At 44.9% G+C, this 17,542-nt stretch overlaps 1 protein-coding gene across 1 annotated transcript in view; it reads right to left on the bottom strand.

The window, feature by feature from the left end:
- LATS2 (large tumor suppressor kinase 2) overlaps positions 1-15,034 on the bottom strand; it is a 77,429-nt gene extending 62,395 nt beyond the window's left edge. The window contains exons 1-2 of the mRNA XM_081128373.1: positions 14,790-15,034; positions 260-792 (exon numbers count right to left, since the gene is read on the bottom strand). Coding sequence (XP_080984499.1) covers positions 260-595 — 336 coding nt within the window. The 5' untranslated portion in view covers positions 596-792; positions 14,790-15,034. The remainder of the gene's footprint in view (positions 1-259; positions 793-14,789) is intronic.
- Between the last annotated feature and the right edge of the window lie 2,508 nt (positions 15,035-17,542).

Here is a 17,542-nt window from a genome sequence, read left to right as displayed (position 1 = left end):
AGCCCAACTAAACCCCACAGAAAAGACTCCATGAGAGAGCCCTTGTCAAGGACAAAAACAGGACATACACTGGGGTCCAACTCAGGAAAAGCAGCTAAAAAGACCCTTTTGGAAAGAAAGTGGAGAACAGTTCAATGATCCACATAGAGGGCTTTGGGTTTCTAACCTGGAAACCCTTCTCTGAGTAGTGAACCACTCAAAGCTCCTTCATGGGGAACCCTTACTGTGAAGTCCACACCAGCCCTGGGAGCTCACCCACCTGGTCACAGCCAGCGTTCACCAGCTCCTGTAGCATCTGTCGGTTCACTTCTGCAGCTGCGGGGGGACCTGATTCATTGGCGAAGGGCAACAAGGAGTATCGGATCTCCCTCAGGGCTTTCTGGTATGGGCCAAACTTTGGGGCAGCTCTCGGTTGTTGCTGCCGGGCAACATCCTTGCTCACCAGGACCTTGGTGTCCAGGGAAGTGTCGCTTAGTCCCACAGGCGGCCCCTGAGTGGAAGACTTCGAGGGCTGCTTCAGCCCCTCACGAATTTCCTGGAGTCGCTGCCGACTGTTTCCAGAGTAAGTCGTGGCAGGAAAAGTCTTTGGCCTCATTGTTAGTCCAGTTTCTTCTTACCATAAATACAATCTTCTTAAACGGTTTTATTTTTAAAAACTGTGAACAGTATCAGTTAGTTGTAAACATAGTTTCAAAATAATTTCCTTTTAAACATTTTCTTTCCTTCAATTTTTGTAGTTCCTATAGAGAACTCAAAAGTTTCTGGAGCTTTCATTTTGAAGATCATCACTATCTGAAAAAGAAGATGGGAAGACAACGTTCATTTGTGCTTTTCACATGATGTTAATAACACTTTTCAGAAATGGACAATAATCTTGAAAATATTCCACTTGGAAAGATCAAGAAAGAAGACATTACACGTCTCAGAAATGACAAAAAAACTGTTGGACTCCGATTAGAGCACATGACATCCAGGGTTGCCCCAAGATGTTTCCTGAACTATGTAATCTGCAATAAAGCCAATCTCCACAAGTTGGCATTGACTAATAAATATTCAACTCAAGGCAAGAATTCTTCATTGTAATATAATTTCATTTTGAAATCCACGGCTTAAGTATTGGGGTTAAACTTTCTTACATGGGGTCTTGAATTTCTGGCTTGTTCCTAATAAGCAATCAACTCCTCCTGGTCCATACTGCTGTCCTTTATCCCGGGGCTTCACCAACCTCTCACCTACCTGAAGCTGTGGTCCTTCCATCTCTTTGGAAATTTTTCCTTATAAAACCCTCCCAAATTTCCTGAAAATCATCACTATCTGAAAGAGAAAATGGGAAACTTATCACACTGAAAGTGTCCTATATTGCAACTGAAAGTAGTTCCAACCCAGCCAGCGTGGCTCAGAGGTTGAGCATCAACCTAAACCAGGAGATCACAGTTCAATTCTGGGTCAGGGCACATACCAGGGTTGCAGACCAATTCCTAGTAAGAGGCCTGCAGTAGTCAGCTGATCAATGACTCTCTCATTGATGTTTCTATTTCTCTCCCCCCTCCCTTCCTCTCTCTGAAATCAATGAAAACATATTAAAAAAAACAAACCTACAAGACAACCACAATTATGACCTCCATTAAAATAAAAAAAGTTCCAGCACAATGTATCAGGAGACTTTCACAGTAACTACTTCTTGATTGTTTATAAATATGTCAACTTCTTACCAGTACTTTTACCTAAATACCAAAGTAAAAATATCTTTCTTATAGAAATTGATACTTACATGAAAGGGGACTAGTAGGTGTTTTCTTAGACATGTGGGTGTTTTCTTAGAGTGCACTGTGACCAAATGAGGAACAAATTAAAGCTGTAAGCATAGATCAGCAACAGCTTTAGCATTTTCCAAGTTATTACACCTACCTACCACAGGCCCAATTCACTGTACACTGTTGTTCTTGCATTCAGAAAATAAAGTCAAGACCAACCCCTGACAATGCTCTTAGCAGCCAGCAAAGTTTCTAGCTCAAGTCACTTATCTGGGTGACCTTGGGAAAGTCATTTAACCCCCCACACCCTCCCTCTAGGGAGCAGATGACAACACTTGGTAAGGGATGGGGGTGAGTACTGAGTGAGACCATGCACGTGTCTTAGGAGACGGTTATTCAAATAGCTGCCACAACCCCAGCACTGAGGCCCATAGGTGGTGCTCTCCAGGCTGAAAAAAAAACTGACCCAGGGAAGAGCATTCTTTAAAAGGAGAGAAAGAAGGGTGCTGAACTTTGTCTCAGTAAAGAATTTTAGAACTATGAAATGAAACTGCTTCAGATGTTTTTATCTGGAAAAAAAAATCAAGCTAGCTAGTATTTAACCAGTATTTACTATGTGCCATGTGCCAGGCTTGTTCTAAAAGTTTTATGTGAATTAAAGTATATAGATCTATTACAAAACCATATACAACAGCAAACCCAAAGACATGACATTGAAATCTCTATTCCTTTTTTAAAGGTGGGAGGTTGGAGGGTCATAACCATCCCTCTTTTTTTTTTGTTAATCCTCACCGGAGGATATTTTTTCCATTGATTTTTTTTTTAGAGAGGGTGGGAGGGAGAGAGAGAGAAAGAGAGAAACATCAATGTGAAACGCATTGATTGGTTGCTTCTCACATGTGCCCCAACGGGGCTGGAGATCAAAGGGGCTACCTAGGTATGTGCCCTTGACAGGGAATCAAACCTGAGACCCTTCAGTGCTTGGGCGACACTCTAACCACTGAGCAGCACCAACCAGGGCAACCGTCCCCTTTCTCAAGGTAGCTGAAGACTGACTGCATTTAGAAAGAAAATACCAGACTAAATTAAATTTTCAACACGAAACCTGTATTTTAGTGCATGACATCTACTATATTAAAGTCACTGAAAGGACTGTTGTAAGGCTATGCAGGTAGTGAACTACAGATCCAAGTGCTGAGTCCCCTGGGTCTGTGTTGGCCATGGGCCAGAAGCATAGAACTCTGCTTAATTGGTGTAAAATGGGGCATATTGCAATCACACTCATTTCAGTGGCTTCCTGGTCTAAGCATCTGTTGTGAAATACCTCTTTCTGAAACCCCAGTTCATATTCCAACAAAACATGAATGGAGACTCCTGAGTGATGATGTCTGAGAACTGAGGCACAAGGTATGGCTTCTCCTAGGGGAATTCACACAAATCATTTGCATTCTATCTTTCCTTTCCTTCCCTTTCTTTGAAAACTAAAACAAAAGAGGTAAATCTTCACAATAAACAATTAAGGCAAAGGAGGGGCTTGACAATAAGCAGATATACTCATCCCCACCCCACCCACCACCACCATCCACTCATCTACCCCACCCACATACTATCTACATTTACCAACTGCCTAAATCTCTGGCACTGCTGGGATAAACAAGAATAAAATCTTTCCTCAGCAAGTTCACAGTCCAGTGAGAGGTGAAGGTGTGGTGGGCAAACAAACAGCTTCAAAGAAAAAAAGATGCCCAAAAGGAGAAAAAAAATCACTCAACAGATGGGAGAATAAAGGAGAAAGTCAGCAAACTGAAGCAGAGCTAACCAAATCTGAGGGTAGGAAGAATGGATTTCCAGCCAGAGGGAACAGCATATACAAAACAGCAGAGGAATCTGTAGGCTGCAGGCACCACCCATCCACCAAGTTTAGATCTATGGGGTGGAGGCTCTTCCTGAAAAGTACAGGAGGGATGAGAAGAGGAGGTGCACAGGGGCTGGATATGGAAGGATCTCTAAGGCCATGTTAACTCTCTGGACTCAGTGCAGAGATGGCAAACCACTATCTGCAGTTTAGCTGAATAACCTGGCCAGAAGTGTCCTTTAGAGAGCTGAGTCTGGAAGCCAGCAGGAAGGTGGCCTGGAAGGGACAACCACAGCACTACAGGTAGATGATGAAACCTGGGTGAGGAGCAGCAACCCCTGGGAGCAAGGGAGGCTGGATTCAGGAACTAGTTACACCTTGGCCCAGGGTCTGGGCTTAAAGATATAGATGGGGAGCAACCACCACATGGAACATTTACCCAGCTAGTGACCTGCTTACAGAGCCATGAAATGGAGCAGTTAGGGTGAGGGAAGGAGAGCTCCTGTCCCTCCCAACTGGTATCTCTTAGAACAGCAGTAAATGACCATCAAGTGACACCAGCAGACTAAAGAGAGGGAGCTAAGAAAGGGCAAAGGCTACAAGAGATGGCCCACGTCAAAGAAAAAAGAGTTGTGAGGAAGTCAGAGCCAGGACACGGGACATCCTCACTGCCCAGCCTCACTGGCAGACACAAGGGGAGTCAGGGACAGCAAAGGAAGGAGGCGGCTCTAGTTGATTCGGAAGCTTGAATGTGCTCCCTAGAATTCAGTCTGAAAAGGAGCTATTGAAAGCTAGAACAGCAGTGAGGCTTTTGGGAGGAGGTAGAAGTAATGTATTTATGTTTAACATACTTTTTTTGTTGTTTTTTTTAATTGATTTTAGAGATGGGGGGGGGCATCATTTTGTTGTTCCACTTATTTTTGTATTCATTGGCTGATTCTTATATGTGCCCTGAGTATTGAACCCTCAACCTTCGTGTATTGGGATGACACTCTAATCAACTGAGATACCCAGCTGGGTCCATACTTTTTAAGTGCACAAAACATAGATTGACATATGTTCACAAAGAGCACGCTCTTACAAACAGCATCTGGGTCAAGGAGTCTATCACTACAAGCCCCACCCTCCAAAGACCAATGCCTCAAGGAACCACCCTCACAACTTCTAACACTAAGGGTTAGTTTGACCAATTTTTGAATCTTATATCCATGGGCTTACATGGTCTATACTCTGTATCCCACTGATTTTGTTCAACACCATGTCTGGTTATTTATACGTGATCTGTGGCAATAGTGTGCCAAATTGTTCATTGCTGAGTAATATTCCGTGGCATAACTATACCATACCTATTTATCCATTCTGTCACGGAAGGACATGTGAGTTGTTCCTGGTCTGGGGCTACTGCAAACTGTGCTGCTGCCTTAAGGCCGCTGATGCCCACATGGCTCCAGCCCCAGAGCTATGAGGAGTTGAGTAAGTGGTCAGCTCCAAGACCTTGCTTCACCATTATACCAAGTACTTTCTGTGCAGTTACTGGCAGAGCCCCTAGTAGTTTATGTGGTACTTTTGTGGGATTATAACAAAGTACTCCTTCCTCAAGTAATTGTTTTACTACCATATTATTGTACAACATGAGCAGCTCTTACCCTAGGGAGCCTTCCAGAGCCCTGTGGGCAGCAGCCTGGCCCACTCTTAGATATACCGACACCACATGTCACAATCCATCACACCAGGTGAGGGGAAGCAAGTAAAGTCCAAATCAAATGAAGAGTACGAACTAGACCTCTAAGGCACAGGAGAGAAAGTAATGGCCTTAGTACAGTCACACGGGAGGAGTGTGATCACATGTGCTCTCCAAAACATGTGCATGACGTGTGTGCCACTGACTCTCTACTGCTGTTCAGGTTTTTGTGAGTGGCCCAGAGTCTCCAAGTGGGCTGAGCATGCCCTCACACAGTATCTGTATGATGTGAAGCATGCCCTTTCATGTGCAGGGCCCTCGGGGGGTACACAACCTGAACACCCACACAAGGTGGCCCTGTTACTAGGTCTTAGGGATGCAGAAAATAATGACCAACTTCTGAGCTCACAGTTCAAGATGGGGAGGACAGACACAGAAGTTAATTATTTAAATATGGTATAATACAAGTGACAATAAAATTTTGCCCAGCCCTAGCCAGTTTTGCTCAGTGGTTAGAGCAGACTGAAGGGTCGCAGGTTCGATTCCAGTCAAGGGTACCTGGGCTGCAGGCTGGATCCCCGGCCCCAGTCAGGGCACATACAGGAGGCAAGCAGTCAATGTGTCTCTCTCGCATTGATGTTTCTCTCTCTCTCTCTCCCTTCCATTCTCTCTGAAAAGCAATGGAAAAAATATCCTCAGGTGAGGATTAAATAAATAAAAGTACAGAGCTACTGCTAAACAAAAAAATTTTTTGTCCCAAGAATTATGGAGTCTGAAATATAGTAGTAGCTGGAGGGTAAGCTAGAAGTAGGCAATTCAGTAGTGCTTAAGAGGTGGAACCTAGAGAAGCTGGTGGTGTTCACTAGAGAGATGGGCTTGAAAGATGAAGCCCAAGTTTCTGGTTTAGAAACCAGAGCTGATGACCATCAGGACAGTGGAAAGCTTCAAGAGAGCAGCCAGAGTGTGGATGGAGGAGGGCAGCTATTAGGAGGTGAGGATAAGGCTGGTGGAGGTTGATTCAGAAGATGGCTGTTTCAGTGCAAAAAAAAAAAGCAGCTGGAGGTTGGGAGCCTGGATTCCGCCCAGCTCTGGCACTAGCTCTGTGTGATATGGGCTTGCACTGCACCTCTCTGAGCTTCAGTTTCCTGCTCACTGACAAGCCTTGCTCTATTTGACAGAGCTGCTCTGAGGATCACAGATGACAGTGTGTGTGGGATCACACTCATCTGTAATGAACAACACACTAGACAATGATTAGAATTACTAGTAAGTCCAGGACCCAGAATTAAACAAAAAGGCTTTAATCAAGTCAGGAAACAAGACCAGGGCAAAATGCAGATGGGCGTAGTGAAAAAGGTACCAAAGTGAATGTAGAAATGGAGGTATTTCATGCTCAGTCCAAGTGACTCCTCTTTAAATGACTGCGTGATAATGTTTAAAAAGTTAAAGTACTGGCAGAGGCAGCTTACCCCAGGCACACCCCCAAACTTGTCCCCAAGGCTCCCTTTTCTCTGGCTTCTTAGTGACCCAAAGCAGACCAGCCTAGGCTCATTTCCCCAGCCCTTTCTTGTTTCACTGTCCCCAGCTTTAATAAACATTCTCTAAAATTCAGAAAAGAAAAAAAAAAGTTAAAGTATCTTTCTTTCATCTTGAAAGAGAGAAAAGCAGAAAGGAAAAGCTGAAATCATTAGACTTACTATTTGAAAGTTGCCTGCAGCCAGGCCCAAGGTACTGTCCTGAGCAGCATTTGAGCTTCAAGGAGCTGCGTGCCTTCCAAACAACCAGAACCAGGTTCAATCTGGGTGACCCTGGGCAAGTTTAAAGGTGCCAAATTCTCCCTTACCTCTGGAACTTGGCAAGATGGTTCTCTCCACTCAAAACAAATTTCCCTCCCTGCTGGACTCACTTATATTCCCGGAATTCTCAGCTTAAAAAGCCCTTCATCAAAAGGGCCTTCTTGCCCCCATCCCCCCACCCCATCTTAGTAGCCCTATTCACTCTCAATCCTCCCCCACAGCAGCACTAGTACAGTGTGACATGATTGATGTGCCTGTTTCCCCTTCAATCACAAGAACTTCGAGCTCCATAAGGGCAAGAGCACCTACTCACTGCCTGTCACACAGGTCCACAAACCCAGGAAGCATCTGTTGAATGAACACATGAAATCACCTACCCCTGTGAGTCTGTCCCCTCCAATCCTAAACCAGTCATAAACCCTGCCACCAAGGCAATGTAAAGAAGGTATTGCTGTCCTGACGGGTGGCTCAGTTGGTTGCAGCATCATCCCATACACCAAAAGGTTGTGGGTTCGATTCCTGGTTGGGGCGAGTACGGGAGGCAACTGTTTGTTTCTCACATTGTTTCTCTCTCTCTCTCTCTCTCTCCCCCTCTCCTCTCCTTCTAAAAATCAATAAAATAAAATAAAATAAAATAAAATGGTGACACAGGAGAGCACTGAGTATTACATGACTGTGTATGCATAAGGCACTTGGGCAGTAGCAGTGCTCTCTCTGATATTTAGGATGCAGGTCCAAATGAAATGTTCCTAAGTGAAGTTTACATGTAACTATTATAGTCTGATAACTATGATGCTGCAACATGGATGGACCTTGAGAACATTATGCTCAGTAAAATAAGCCAGATACTAAAGGACACAGACTGTATGACTCTACTTGCATGTGGCACCCAGAGCAGTCAAATTCATAGAGACAAAGTGAAATGGAGATCACTAGGGGCTGAGGTAATAAGGAGTTACTGTTTAATGGGTACAGAGTTTCTGCTTGGGATGATGAAAAAGTTTTGAGTATAGAATGTGGTGATGATTGCAGCCGTAATGTGAATGTATTTCATGCCAGTGAACTGCACACTTATGAATGGTTAAAATGATATTATGTATATGTGACCTTGATTTTTAAAATGGAAAATAAGTTGCCTAACTATTCACATCTAGCTAACTAGTGTTTGAACAATAGTTTCCTTTACAAACATAGCTACATGATGAAAAGACTGGACCTTTGGACTGGGTACAAAGTCCCCTGGCAGAGGGAAGCCTAAATTGCCATGTACTGCACACACCCTCCCTAACGCACTGTCACCTCCATGTTAGGACGTTGAAACATATAGTGGGGAGCGGCTTCTGCAGAGTCCCACTCTTGAAGCCCACGTGTCTCACAAACATTGCAGTTATAAAACCAACCAGCACAGGTGATACCACATTTCTGTGCTGATGTGTGTGTTTATGCCTGAACCAAGAAATACCAAGTCCATGCTCCCCTAAACAGAATCTAGATCAGATGTCCTGGTGTCTTTTTCCCCCACCAACACTTTACAATAAAAAATTTCAAACATACAAAAAAGTTTGAAGAATTATTCAGTGACATCCTATAAGCCCACCATGGGAGGGCTCCTTGTGCGGAGAGAGGAAAAGGATACCATGCCCTGTTCTCATTTTCTTTCCATCTCCTTCGTCTTATAGGATGCACTGATCCTAGGAATACCAGAGGTATTGTCCCTGCCATTTTAAGTAAATATATAAAATAGTACCTATGGACAAACTGTGTTCTTGCCCAAATCATTTGGAAAGGATGAAGCTTTCCTTGGTCTCATAAAGAATGAAAGTATTTTCTCAGCTTGAGACCTTGTATTTTAGACTTTAGTTTTAAGACAGTGGCTTTCATGGCCAAATTATGAACTTCTGAAAGGTTTTTCATGAAAATACTCATCAGTCAAATTAAGATTACAGCTGGAGATGAGCTACTCTAACACACTACTATATCTTTTTTTTTTTAAATATACCTTTATTGATTTCAGAGAGAGGAAAGGAGAGGGAGAGAGAGAGACAGAAACATCAATGATGAGAGAGTCATTGATCGAGCCCACAACCCGGGCATGTGCCCTGGCCGGGAATCAAAGCCCGATTGCCTGGATCCCAGGTGAACGCTCAACCGCTGAGCCACGCCCAGCCAGGCATTACTATATCATTTTAATAAGAGTTAACAAATGGAAATTTCCTTTCATCACAAATTTTATAAATATGACCATAAGGCCTCATTGATGTGAACTTTAAAAATGAGGGTATCAAGCAAAATAAACTTTGGACATTTCTTTGGTATCATCAACTAATTTAAATATACTTTAAAAGAAACTTCAAGACACTGGAACTTTAAGACTGCAACACAACTCATAGAACAAAACACCTCATTTTCAAATTTGGAGCTGAGACAAGTACTAAATCCTACACTTAGTGTACATAGGTGGCTCATGTAAAACAGTATGAGAGCAGTATGTTAAGCATCCCTTAACTTGGCCCTACCCAACCCAATCCTAGTTCTCAATCCAATCCTAGAAAATGCAATCAAATGTTCAAGAATTTTTATTCTAATTTCTCTTAATGCTTCATGAACCCACACTGGCTGCCAAACGCAATCAAGCACCAACCAAGGAACCAACCAAACCTGTGTATCTCAGGACCTGCACCTGTTGGCGTTTTTAAAAACAGAATTTCTTGGACCTAAAATTCCAGTTAATCTTTAAATCATATCCTTACTATAATTACCTAGCAAAGATGAAACTAAATCAGGAAGACAGGCCAGGCCTTCAGTGTGTCAGAGTCATAAGCCACTAGGCTGATGTACCTGCCAGGGCTGTGCAGGCTCAGAAACCACATGACAGGGGGCTAACCCTCATAATGAGGATCTCTAGGGTAATCAGCGATTAGATTTCTCTGGGAATTCAGGAAAACTCTCCAATGAAGTGTCATCGCAGTGAGTTTAGAGGTGCCATATGTGGGTCAAATACTCTGCTGGACATTATGAGGTCTCACCCAGGTAGAACAGGTCTCACCTCTAAATAAAGCTTACAATCTAGCCCTGCCTGGTTTGGCTCAGTGGTTAGAGCATCAGCCCTCGGACTAAAGGGTCATGGGTTTGATTCCAGGCAAGGACACGTCGATTGCAGGCTTGGATCCCTGGCCTGGTTGAGGCATGCATGGGAGGCAACCAATCGATGTGTCTCACATCAATGTTTCTCTCTCGCAGCCCCCCCCCTTCCACTCTCTCTGAAATGCAATGGAAAAAAATATCCTCAGCTGAGGATTAAAAAAAGCTTACAATCTAGGGGGAAAAGCAAACCACCACATTCTCCATTACCTCTGTATGTGATATCCATATGATATAGGGTACAGGATAGGTCTCATATTCCACTCTAGACCCCAGCAGGGATTTTTCACTCTTTGAGAAAGCCTTCCCTCCTGTGCACCCCCTTCCCTCCAAGTTTCAGGTATACCCAGGTAGGAAGTCAGAACACAGAGGTAATACTGTCTGTAACTTTCCAAAGAATCCCAGTGCACGTGCCTATTTGGAGAAAATCTCCGAGAGAAAGGAGTGTTTCACCAAAATTGGAAAGGCTAAGGGATGTGATTTGACAGAGGAAGTGTGAAGCTATTCTTGGAATCTGGAACTTCCTGTGAAAAGGCTCAAACAGAAGAGGAAGATGAACAGGCAGATAATGTTCAGGAGGAGGCAGGTACTATTTGAGTCCACTTAATGAAAGCACTGGAGCCCAGCCAGGCATGGCTCAGCGGTTGCCCATCAACTTAGGATCCAAAAGATCGTGGTTCGATTCCGGGTCAGGGCACTATGCCTGAGTTGCAGGCTCCATCCCCAGTTGGGGGCCTGCAAGAGGCAGCCAATCGATGATGACTCTCTCATCACTGATGTTTCTCTCTCTCTCAATAAAGATATACTTTTTTAAAAAAAGAAAACACTGGAGTGAGATTCATGAGGTATGATGAAATTAATTAGTAATGGAATGTGCTGGTCCATAGCATTCCAGCTCAAGATAACTGCCTGGAGGCAGTAAGACCTACACTCCATTCAAAAGCCAACTTATATTCTTTTTTTTTCTTAAGTATGTGTTTATTGATTTTAGAGGGAGAAGGAGACAGAGAAACATCAATGTGAGAGAAACATCAATGGTTGCCTCCCACACACCCTGACTGGGGATTGAACCCTCAACCTGGGTATGTGCCCTGACCAGGGATCAAATCAGTGACCTGTGCATGGGACACCGCTCAACCAACTGAGCCACACAGACCATGGCCCAACTTACGTTCTTAAGAAGATCCCTAGCATCCTAATTCATTTAGAGGTGACAGCATATGCCTATGCCACAATATTGTATCCATTACTTGACAATAAATATAAACCACTGCTACTAAATATGAGACTTTTCATTTAGCCTGCAGAAAAATTCCTGTGAATGTCAAATATTAGCACATAAGGAAAAGGTTTGCAATTAACTTAAAAAAATCACCTGTCACAATTAAGTTGACGATCTAGATTAGGAGTGGGGAAGATCCAGCACCAGACCATATATCATTTGGTCTGGCCCTGCCAAGGCAACTGCAGGTGGGACTCAAAATTCAATAAATCTGGGAGCTTTTCTCATAGCTAATTTTAAAGCTGATAATTTTGTATGGCCCGTGAATGATGTTATAAATATCCAAATGAAAAAAGGTTCCTCACCCCGGTCTAGATGGTAAGTGATATAAATTTTTACTACAGTGAATGGCAAACAGTAAAGCAATGTCAAAGTTCCATTCTAATTTTAGCATGACAGCCATTATATCCAACATTACCTTGTTTTAACAATACTTTCAAAATGAAACTATAAGTCAGATAATATTAGCCTTCAAAGTACTGAGAGAACTGCTGACTAGTAGTAAACTAGTGGCCCAAGCAGGGCTTCCTTCAAACTCTGGGAGCCACTCACAGGTGCCCTACATAATAAAGCCTCACTTCATAGGCTGCACCCACCCAGCATACAAGGTGATGGTAACCCCCACCCCCACCCCCAACCTGTACAATCTGAAGGCCCAATGTTGAGAGAAATTACTAAGAACGAGCTTTTTTAAAAGGAAGGAAGTTCAGAGAATTTTTTGAGCTGGAAGTCAGTCACTGTAGGAATTATCAAGCTCAACCCTTCATTCTGCTGATTAGGATATTTTGCTCCTTGTTACAGCAGATTTACAGTCAAGACAAAGCAAATGCATAGAATTATCTTCTGTATTCTGAGCCCACAGTTTTAAAAAAATCAGTAAGGAATACTGTTTAGAAGTTTCATATTATTATAACCATGAAATAAACTATAAAAAGAGCTTTCAAAAACTGTGCTGGTCTGAATTTTCCAGGAAAAAACAGAACACCCCCCCCCCCCCCAAAGCTTCCCAAAATCCTTCTTGTGTGTTTACAGCAAATTTATCAGTGGTCAACACTCACTCCACCACCACACACACAGTGGGATTTAGGAGCCCAGGGCTGGCTATTTACAACACAGCATTTAAAATAACAAGGCATCTTATTGTAAAAACAGTCCCCTCCCACCAAAGGAAAATCCCTCCCACCAACCCTGTGATTTGCTAAGAAATATGTACAGCTCCAATTTACGCTTCAGTCAAACTTTTCAAACTAGATAGAAAGGCTGGAAGAGTCCCTTTTCCAGTTGGTAAATGCCATGATTCTAGTAATTCACTGTAGTAATTTTGCATGACATCTTCTGCTCAGATACCACTTTATATTGCTTAACATTTGGAGATTTATTAATATTCAGCAACTTTAATTTCAAAAGAATGCTGATTTATTCTTTAAACAATGCTGATTTATTCTTTAAACAGCACTCTATATACCTGGATAATGAGACCAAATTGTATGAAGCTAATATAGTGTCTTGTTAATAATAATTTAAAATAGGCTTTGTTAAACAGTCTGCATTCTTATTTTGGAAGATCTTTCTGTTACTACCTTATTACAACAGTTGCTAAAGAAGAAACATAAAAGATAAAGCAGCTTAGTCTCTTGATTTGGCACTGAGAAAGAGTGGCCCACCACATAGGGATTGAAGCAGAGATTTTACTAAAAATATGGAGCCAGGTCTATTTAGTATAAATTTCCTAATAACCTGCCACCTGTTAGTTACTTTCTCCATTATTAAAAGGCCCCTCCTTGCCCCGGTGGGTTTGGCTCAGTGATTAGAGCCTCAGCCTGGGACTGAAGGGTCCGGGGTTTGATCCCAGCCATGGGCAGGTCCCAGGGTTGCAGGCTGGATCTCCAGGCCCTTGTTGGGGCATGTGGGGGTGCTACCAATCTATCCATGTTTCTTTCTCATTCTCTCTCCTCCTTCCATCTGTTCCACTCTCTGAAAAGCAATGGAAAAAATATATCCTCAGGTGAGGATTTAAAAAAAAAATGTTAAGGTAATAGCTGTATGAAGATCACACCCATTTTGTGACTTTCCATTCAAATTTTAGTACATTCATGTTTCCTGGTAAAATGTGGAATAACTCTACTTTAAAAATGTACATATCCTCCAGCCAGCTCAGGGGTTCAGCACTGACCTATGATCCAGGAGATCGGGCTCCATTCGGGGCAGGGTACATGCAAGGGGGTTGCAAGCTAGATTCCCAGTATGGGGCAGGCAGGAGGCAGCCGATCAATGATTCATCACTGATGTTTCTCTCTCTACCTCCCTCTTCCTTCCTCTCTCTGAAATCAATAAAGACATACTTTTTAATAAAATAAAAGTAAAAATATACATATCCCGACTGCTCTGGGAAAAGCACTGCTGGGTCCTTGGGTTTTACCTGCCAAATGCACGCTGTGATTTATAAGTGAAGGTTAAATCATTTTAAGTCAGGATTCCTGTGACATTCTGAACACTCTCACTTCTGTCCCATATGAGGATGAAAATGCCAAAGTTTTATAACACTTTGTCAACATAAGCAGACCTACAAACAACGTGTACTTCCACGGTTGTCCCAGCAAGAAAGGACTTGTCGCCGGACAGTGGGCGGCAGGAGACTCGGGACCCTAACCCGCACAGGCAGGCGTGTTCTCCCCAGGCGGGATCCACCGCCCGGGACACTGGGACGCGGGACCGTCCCGACAGTGGAGCCTGCACAAGCCGGCACGTCCCCGACGGGAGCGCTGTTCCAAGCAGGGCTCGAGGAGAAGCGCAGGGGAGAGCGTGAGCACAGCGGAGCCCGCCCTCCCGAGTCCCGTGGGGCTAAGTCGTGTGAGGCCGCGTCACAGCGGCCAGACCCAAGCCCCCGGAGCCCGCCACTGACCCGGAGTCCGGGCCGCGGCCGTGAGGAGGGAACATTCGGGGCGCTGGCTGGGCCCCTGAGGAAGGGGGAGGAGACGGGAGATGGCGCGGCCCCAGGATGAGGGGGAGGGGACACGCGACGGCGCGGCCCGACGGGGGAGGGGACACGCGACGGCGCGGCCCCAGGAGAGGATGCGTCCCGGGCTCCGGCGGAGGCGGGCCCCGCGCGGACGCTGTCCCTCGCCGGCCCGCCCCGCGCAACAAAGCGGCGCCGCCCGCCCTGACCTCCCGGCCGCCGACTCGGGCCCGCGACGGCGACCAGGGCCACGACGACGCGGCGGCGGCGGCTTCGGGCGGGGCCCCGGCACACAACTTCCCGGCCCCGGCTCGCCTGCCTCACCTCGGCGCCGTCTACCGCCGCGGGGGCGCCCTCGTCCGCGGCTCCAGGGCCTCGCGCGCCGGGTGACCGGGCGCCGGTGGCGGCAGCGGCTGGTGGCCCCGCGGAGACTCGGGCGCCCCGGGCGGCGGCGCGGACGGCGGCGGCTCCATCTTCCCGGGTGCTCGTGCCTCCGCTCAGACGCGCAGACCCAAGTGGGACATTCGCTACATTGTTGGCATTCCACGGGCGTCACGTGACCGCGCGTCACGGTCGGCCTGCCCCGCCCGCGCTTCCTGGTCCCGCCGCCACCTGCGGCCCGGCGCTGTCCCCGCCCGCCCGGCGCCCAGTACGAGTCGGTCACTGTCCCTAAGGCCGCTGTCTCTCGAGCGTCTCACCCCAGCCTGGGTGCGGACAGGAAGTTAACAGGCCCGGGGAACCATCGAGTCGGTGTCAGCCCCCGAAAGTGAGCGCAGACGGGTACGCAGCTTCCAAGCCAGTGTATCAAGTCACAGAGGCCGTGAGATAAACGCCCAGATTCAATCGGTTTAACTTAGTCTTTCCCGGTTCCTTGCGCGTTTTGCGTACTCCGAGTGCTCTGTGGTGTACACAGTGGTGTAGTGATACTCGCTAGCAAGTGGCATCTCAGCCGCTGGGCTGCCTTTGCGCTGGGGACAATGGAGCTTATTCTAGGACGTGTGCAGGGACACGGAGCTGAGATAATACTGGACGCCAAATCCTCAATCTGATTTCACACTGTGGCCCCTGATGCTGAGGACTACTATCATTTTAAAAGACAACTAAATTTCCTTTTTATTAACTCTTGTAAAATGTTTAAATGTTAATCTCAAAAGAAACAGTGATGAAGGTCGTTCTCTCTCTTTCCCTTCCACTCTCTGAAAAGCAATGGAAAAAACATCGAGTGAGGATTAAATAAATAAATAAATATTTAATCGTGTAATTGTAAAAGAAAAACTTTTATGTTCTATTTTTAACTTTTAATTTAAAATTAACGACTAAATGTTTTGGTTGTTATTGCACAGTTGCTTTTCAGACCATGTATTGTTTTATCAACTAGATCTGAAAAGAGAAAATGAGTGTTATCTTCAGATGCTTGATAAATGGGTTTCGATAAGGAAAGCCGTGATAACAACAAGGCGATTTCACTGTAAAAGTGGAAGGAGGCCAGTGGCAGACAGGCTGCCAAATTTCAAAGAGCAAAGGGAAATGTGTAAATGTCAGGGAGCAGTCATTCAGATTGTATTTGAGAGCCAATAACCTCAGGACAAGAGTTTCTGGGTTTGGAGTTGGAAATCGAAAAATGTCCCAGAGCTAAGGAAGAACTGCAGTTTGAGGTACAGATACTTGGAAGGGGAAAGGCAGAAACAAGTCATAGGGAAGCCTGGTATTTAAGGCATGCAGAGGGAATGTTAAAGAAATAAGCGCATGAGTAAACAGAAGTGGGGGAGATCAGATGGCATAGTTCTGGGATTGTGTATTGTCCCATTAATACTTGGGAGAAGAGAGGAGCTAAAAATTATTTGGGAGATATCACAGATGTGAGAGAAAATTAACCAAGCTCAAGTAGAGACAAGAGATACCAGGGCTGTACTCCTGTGGGAAGCATCTCAGTGGCCAGTGGTCACAGAACAACAGAATGGGGCAGGGTTGTGTCTACACTGAAAGGTGGCTTCAAAGGAAAACAAAATCTTGAGTTTGCTTTCGTCAGTCTACCCTTTCTCTCTGGCATTTGCATAAACAGGAATTTTTGGTGTACTCATGAGGAATGAAAGTTATAAACTGAGTCACAAAATCCCATCCTACATTTTCATTTCCACACTTCTAACCACCTGCTATACATCTTTACTTTTGTGGCTTGACAACCTTTTCAAAGTCAAAATGGTCTAAAATGGAATGTGTATAGTTACTCAATAAATATTTATTGAGCACTTACAATATGCCAGTCATGTCAACCTCTCCAGCAGTACCTAATTTGTTCAATACGTTGGTCACTCAGATATGCTAAGCACCGGGATTATCACAGTGAGAATGGAGCTAGTGGGAGAATAAACAATAATCAAATAATGTTGCAAACCAATGGAAATTTTGGACTGTAATTAATACTATAAAGAAAAACACAACTTTCAGTGAAAGCTTATAATAGAGGGGGTGTGACCTGGTCTAAGAAATCAGGAAGCACTTTAGCAGAGGTGCAAAAGATGAGAAGAAATTAACAAGATGAAGAGGGGAAGTACACCAGGATTGAGGAGGACAGGTGCAAACACCCTTGGGGGCAAGAACCGGATGCAGCATTTCAGGCACTAAAAGAGATCCTTGTGACTAGAAAACGGAGAAGAGGATGAGAGACCGGAGATGAGGATGGAGACGGCCTCCTGATTCACTATACGTATTTTAGCCCTTTTACTCAGAACAATGGGAAGTCAAGAAAGGGTCATAAGGAGAGGAATGATGTGATCTGATGTCTTTCCAAAAGACCACTTGGGCTGCTATGCAGAGAATGAGTGGGAGCTGAGAGCAAGGAGGGAAAGATGATGATCAGAACATTGTAGGAGTTGAGAGAGGTGATGCAGCTTGAGCTGGGATGGTAGCAGTGCACATGGGAAAAAGATGAAATGGAGAAAAAGCAATGGACTGGCTGTACAGACCAAGGGAGACGGGAGTGCTCCTGGGTTTCTGTTCTACAATGGCTGCACGAGGGTGCTATCCACTGGACTGAGATCACAAATTTGTTTTTGGAGGTATCCTTTGAGACAGAG

The sequence above is a fragment of the Miniopterus schreibersii genome (genome assembly GCF_964146895.1).
Source record: "Miniopterus schreibersii genome assembly, chromosome: 2".
NCBI lineage: Eukaryota > Metazoa > Chordata > Mammalia > Chiroptera > Miniopteridae > Miniopterus > Miniopterus schreibersii.
The sequence above is the reverse complement of the archived record's forward strand: the minus strand, read 5'-3'. Positions and strand labels throughout refer to the sequence as shown.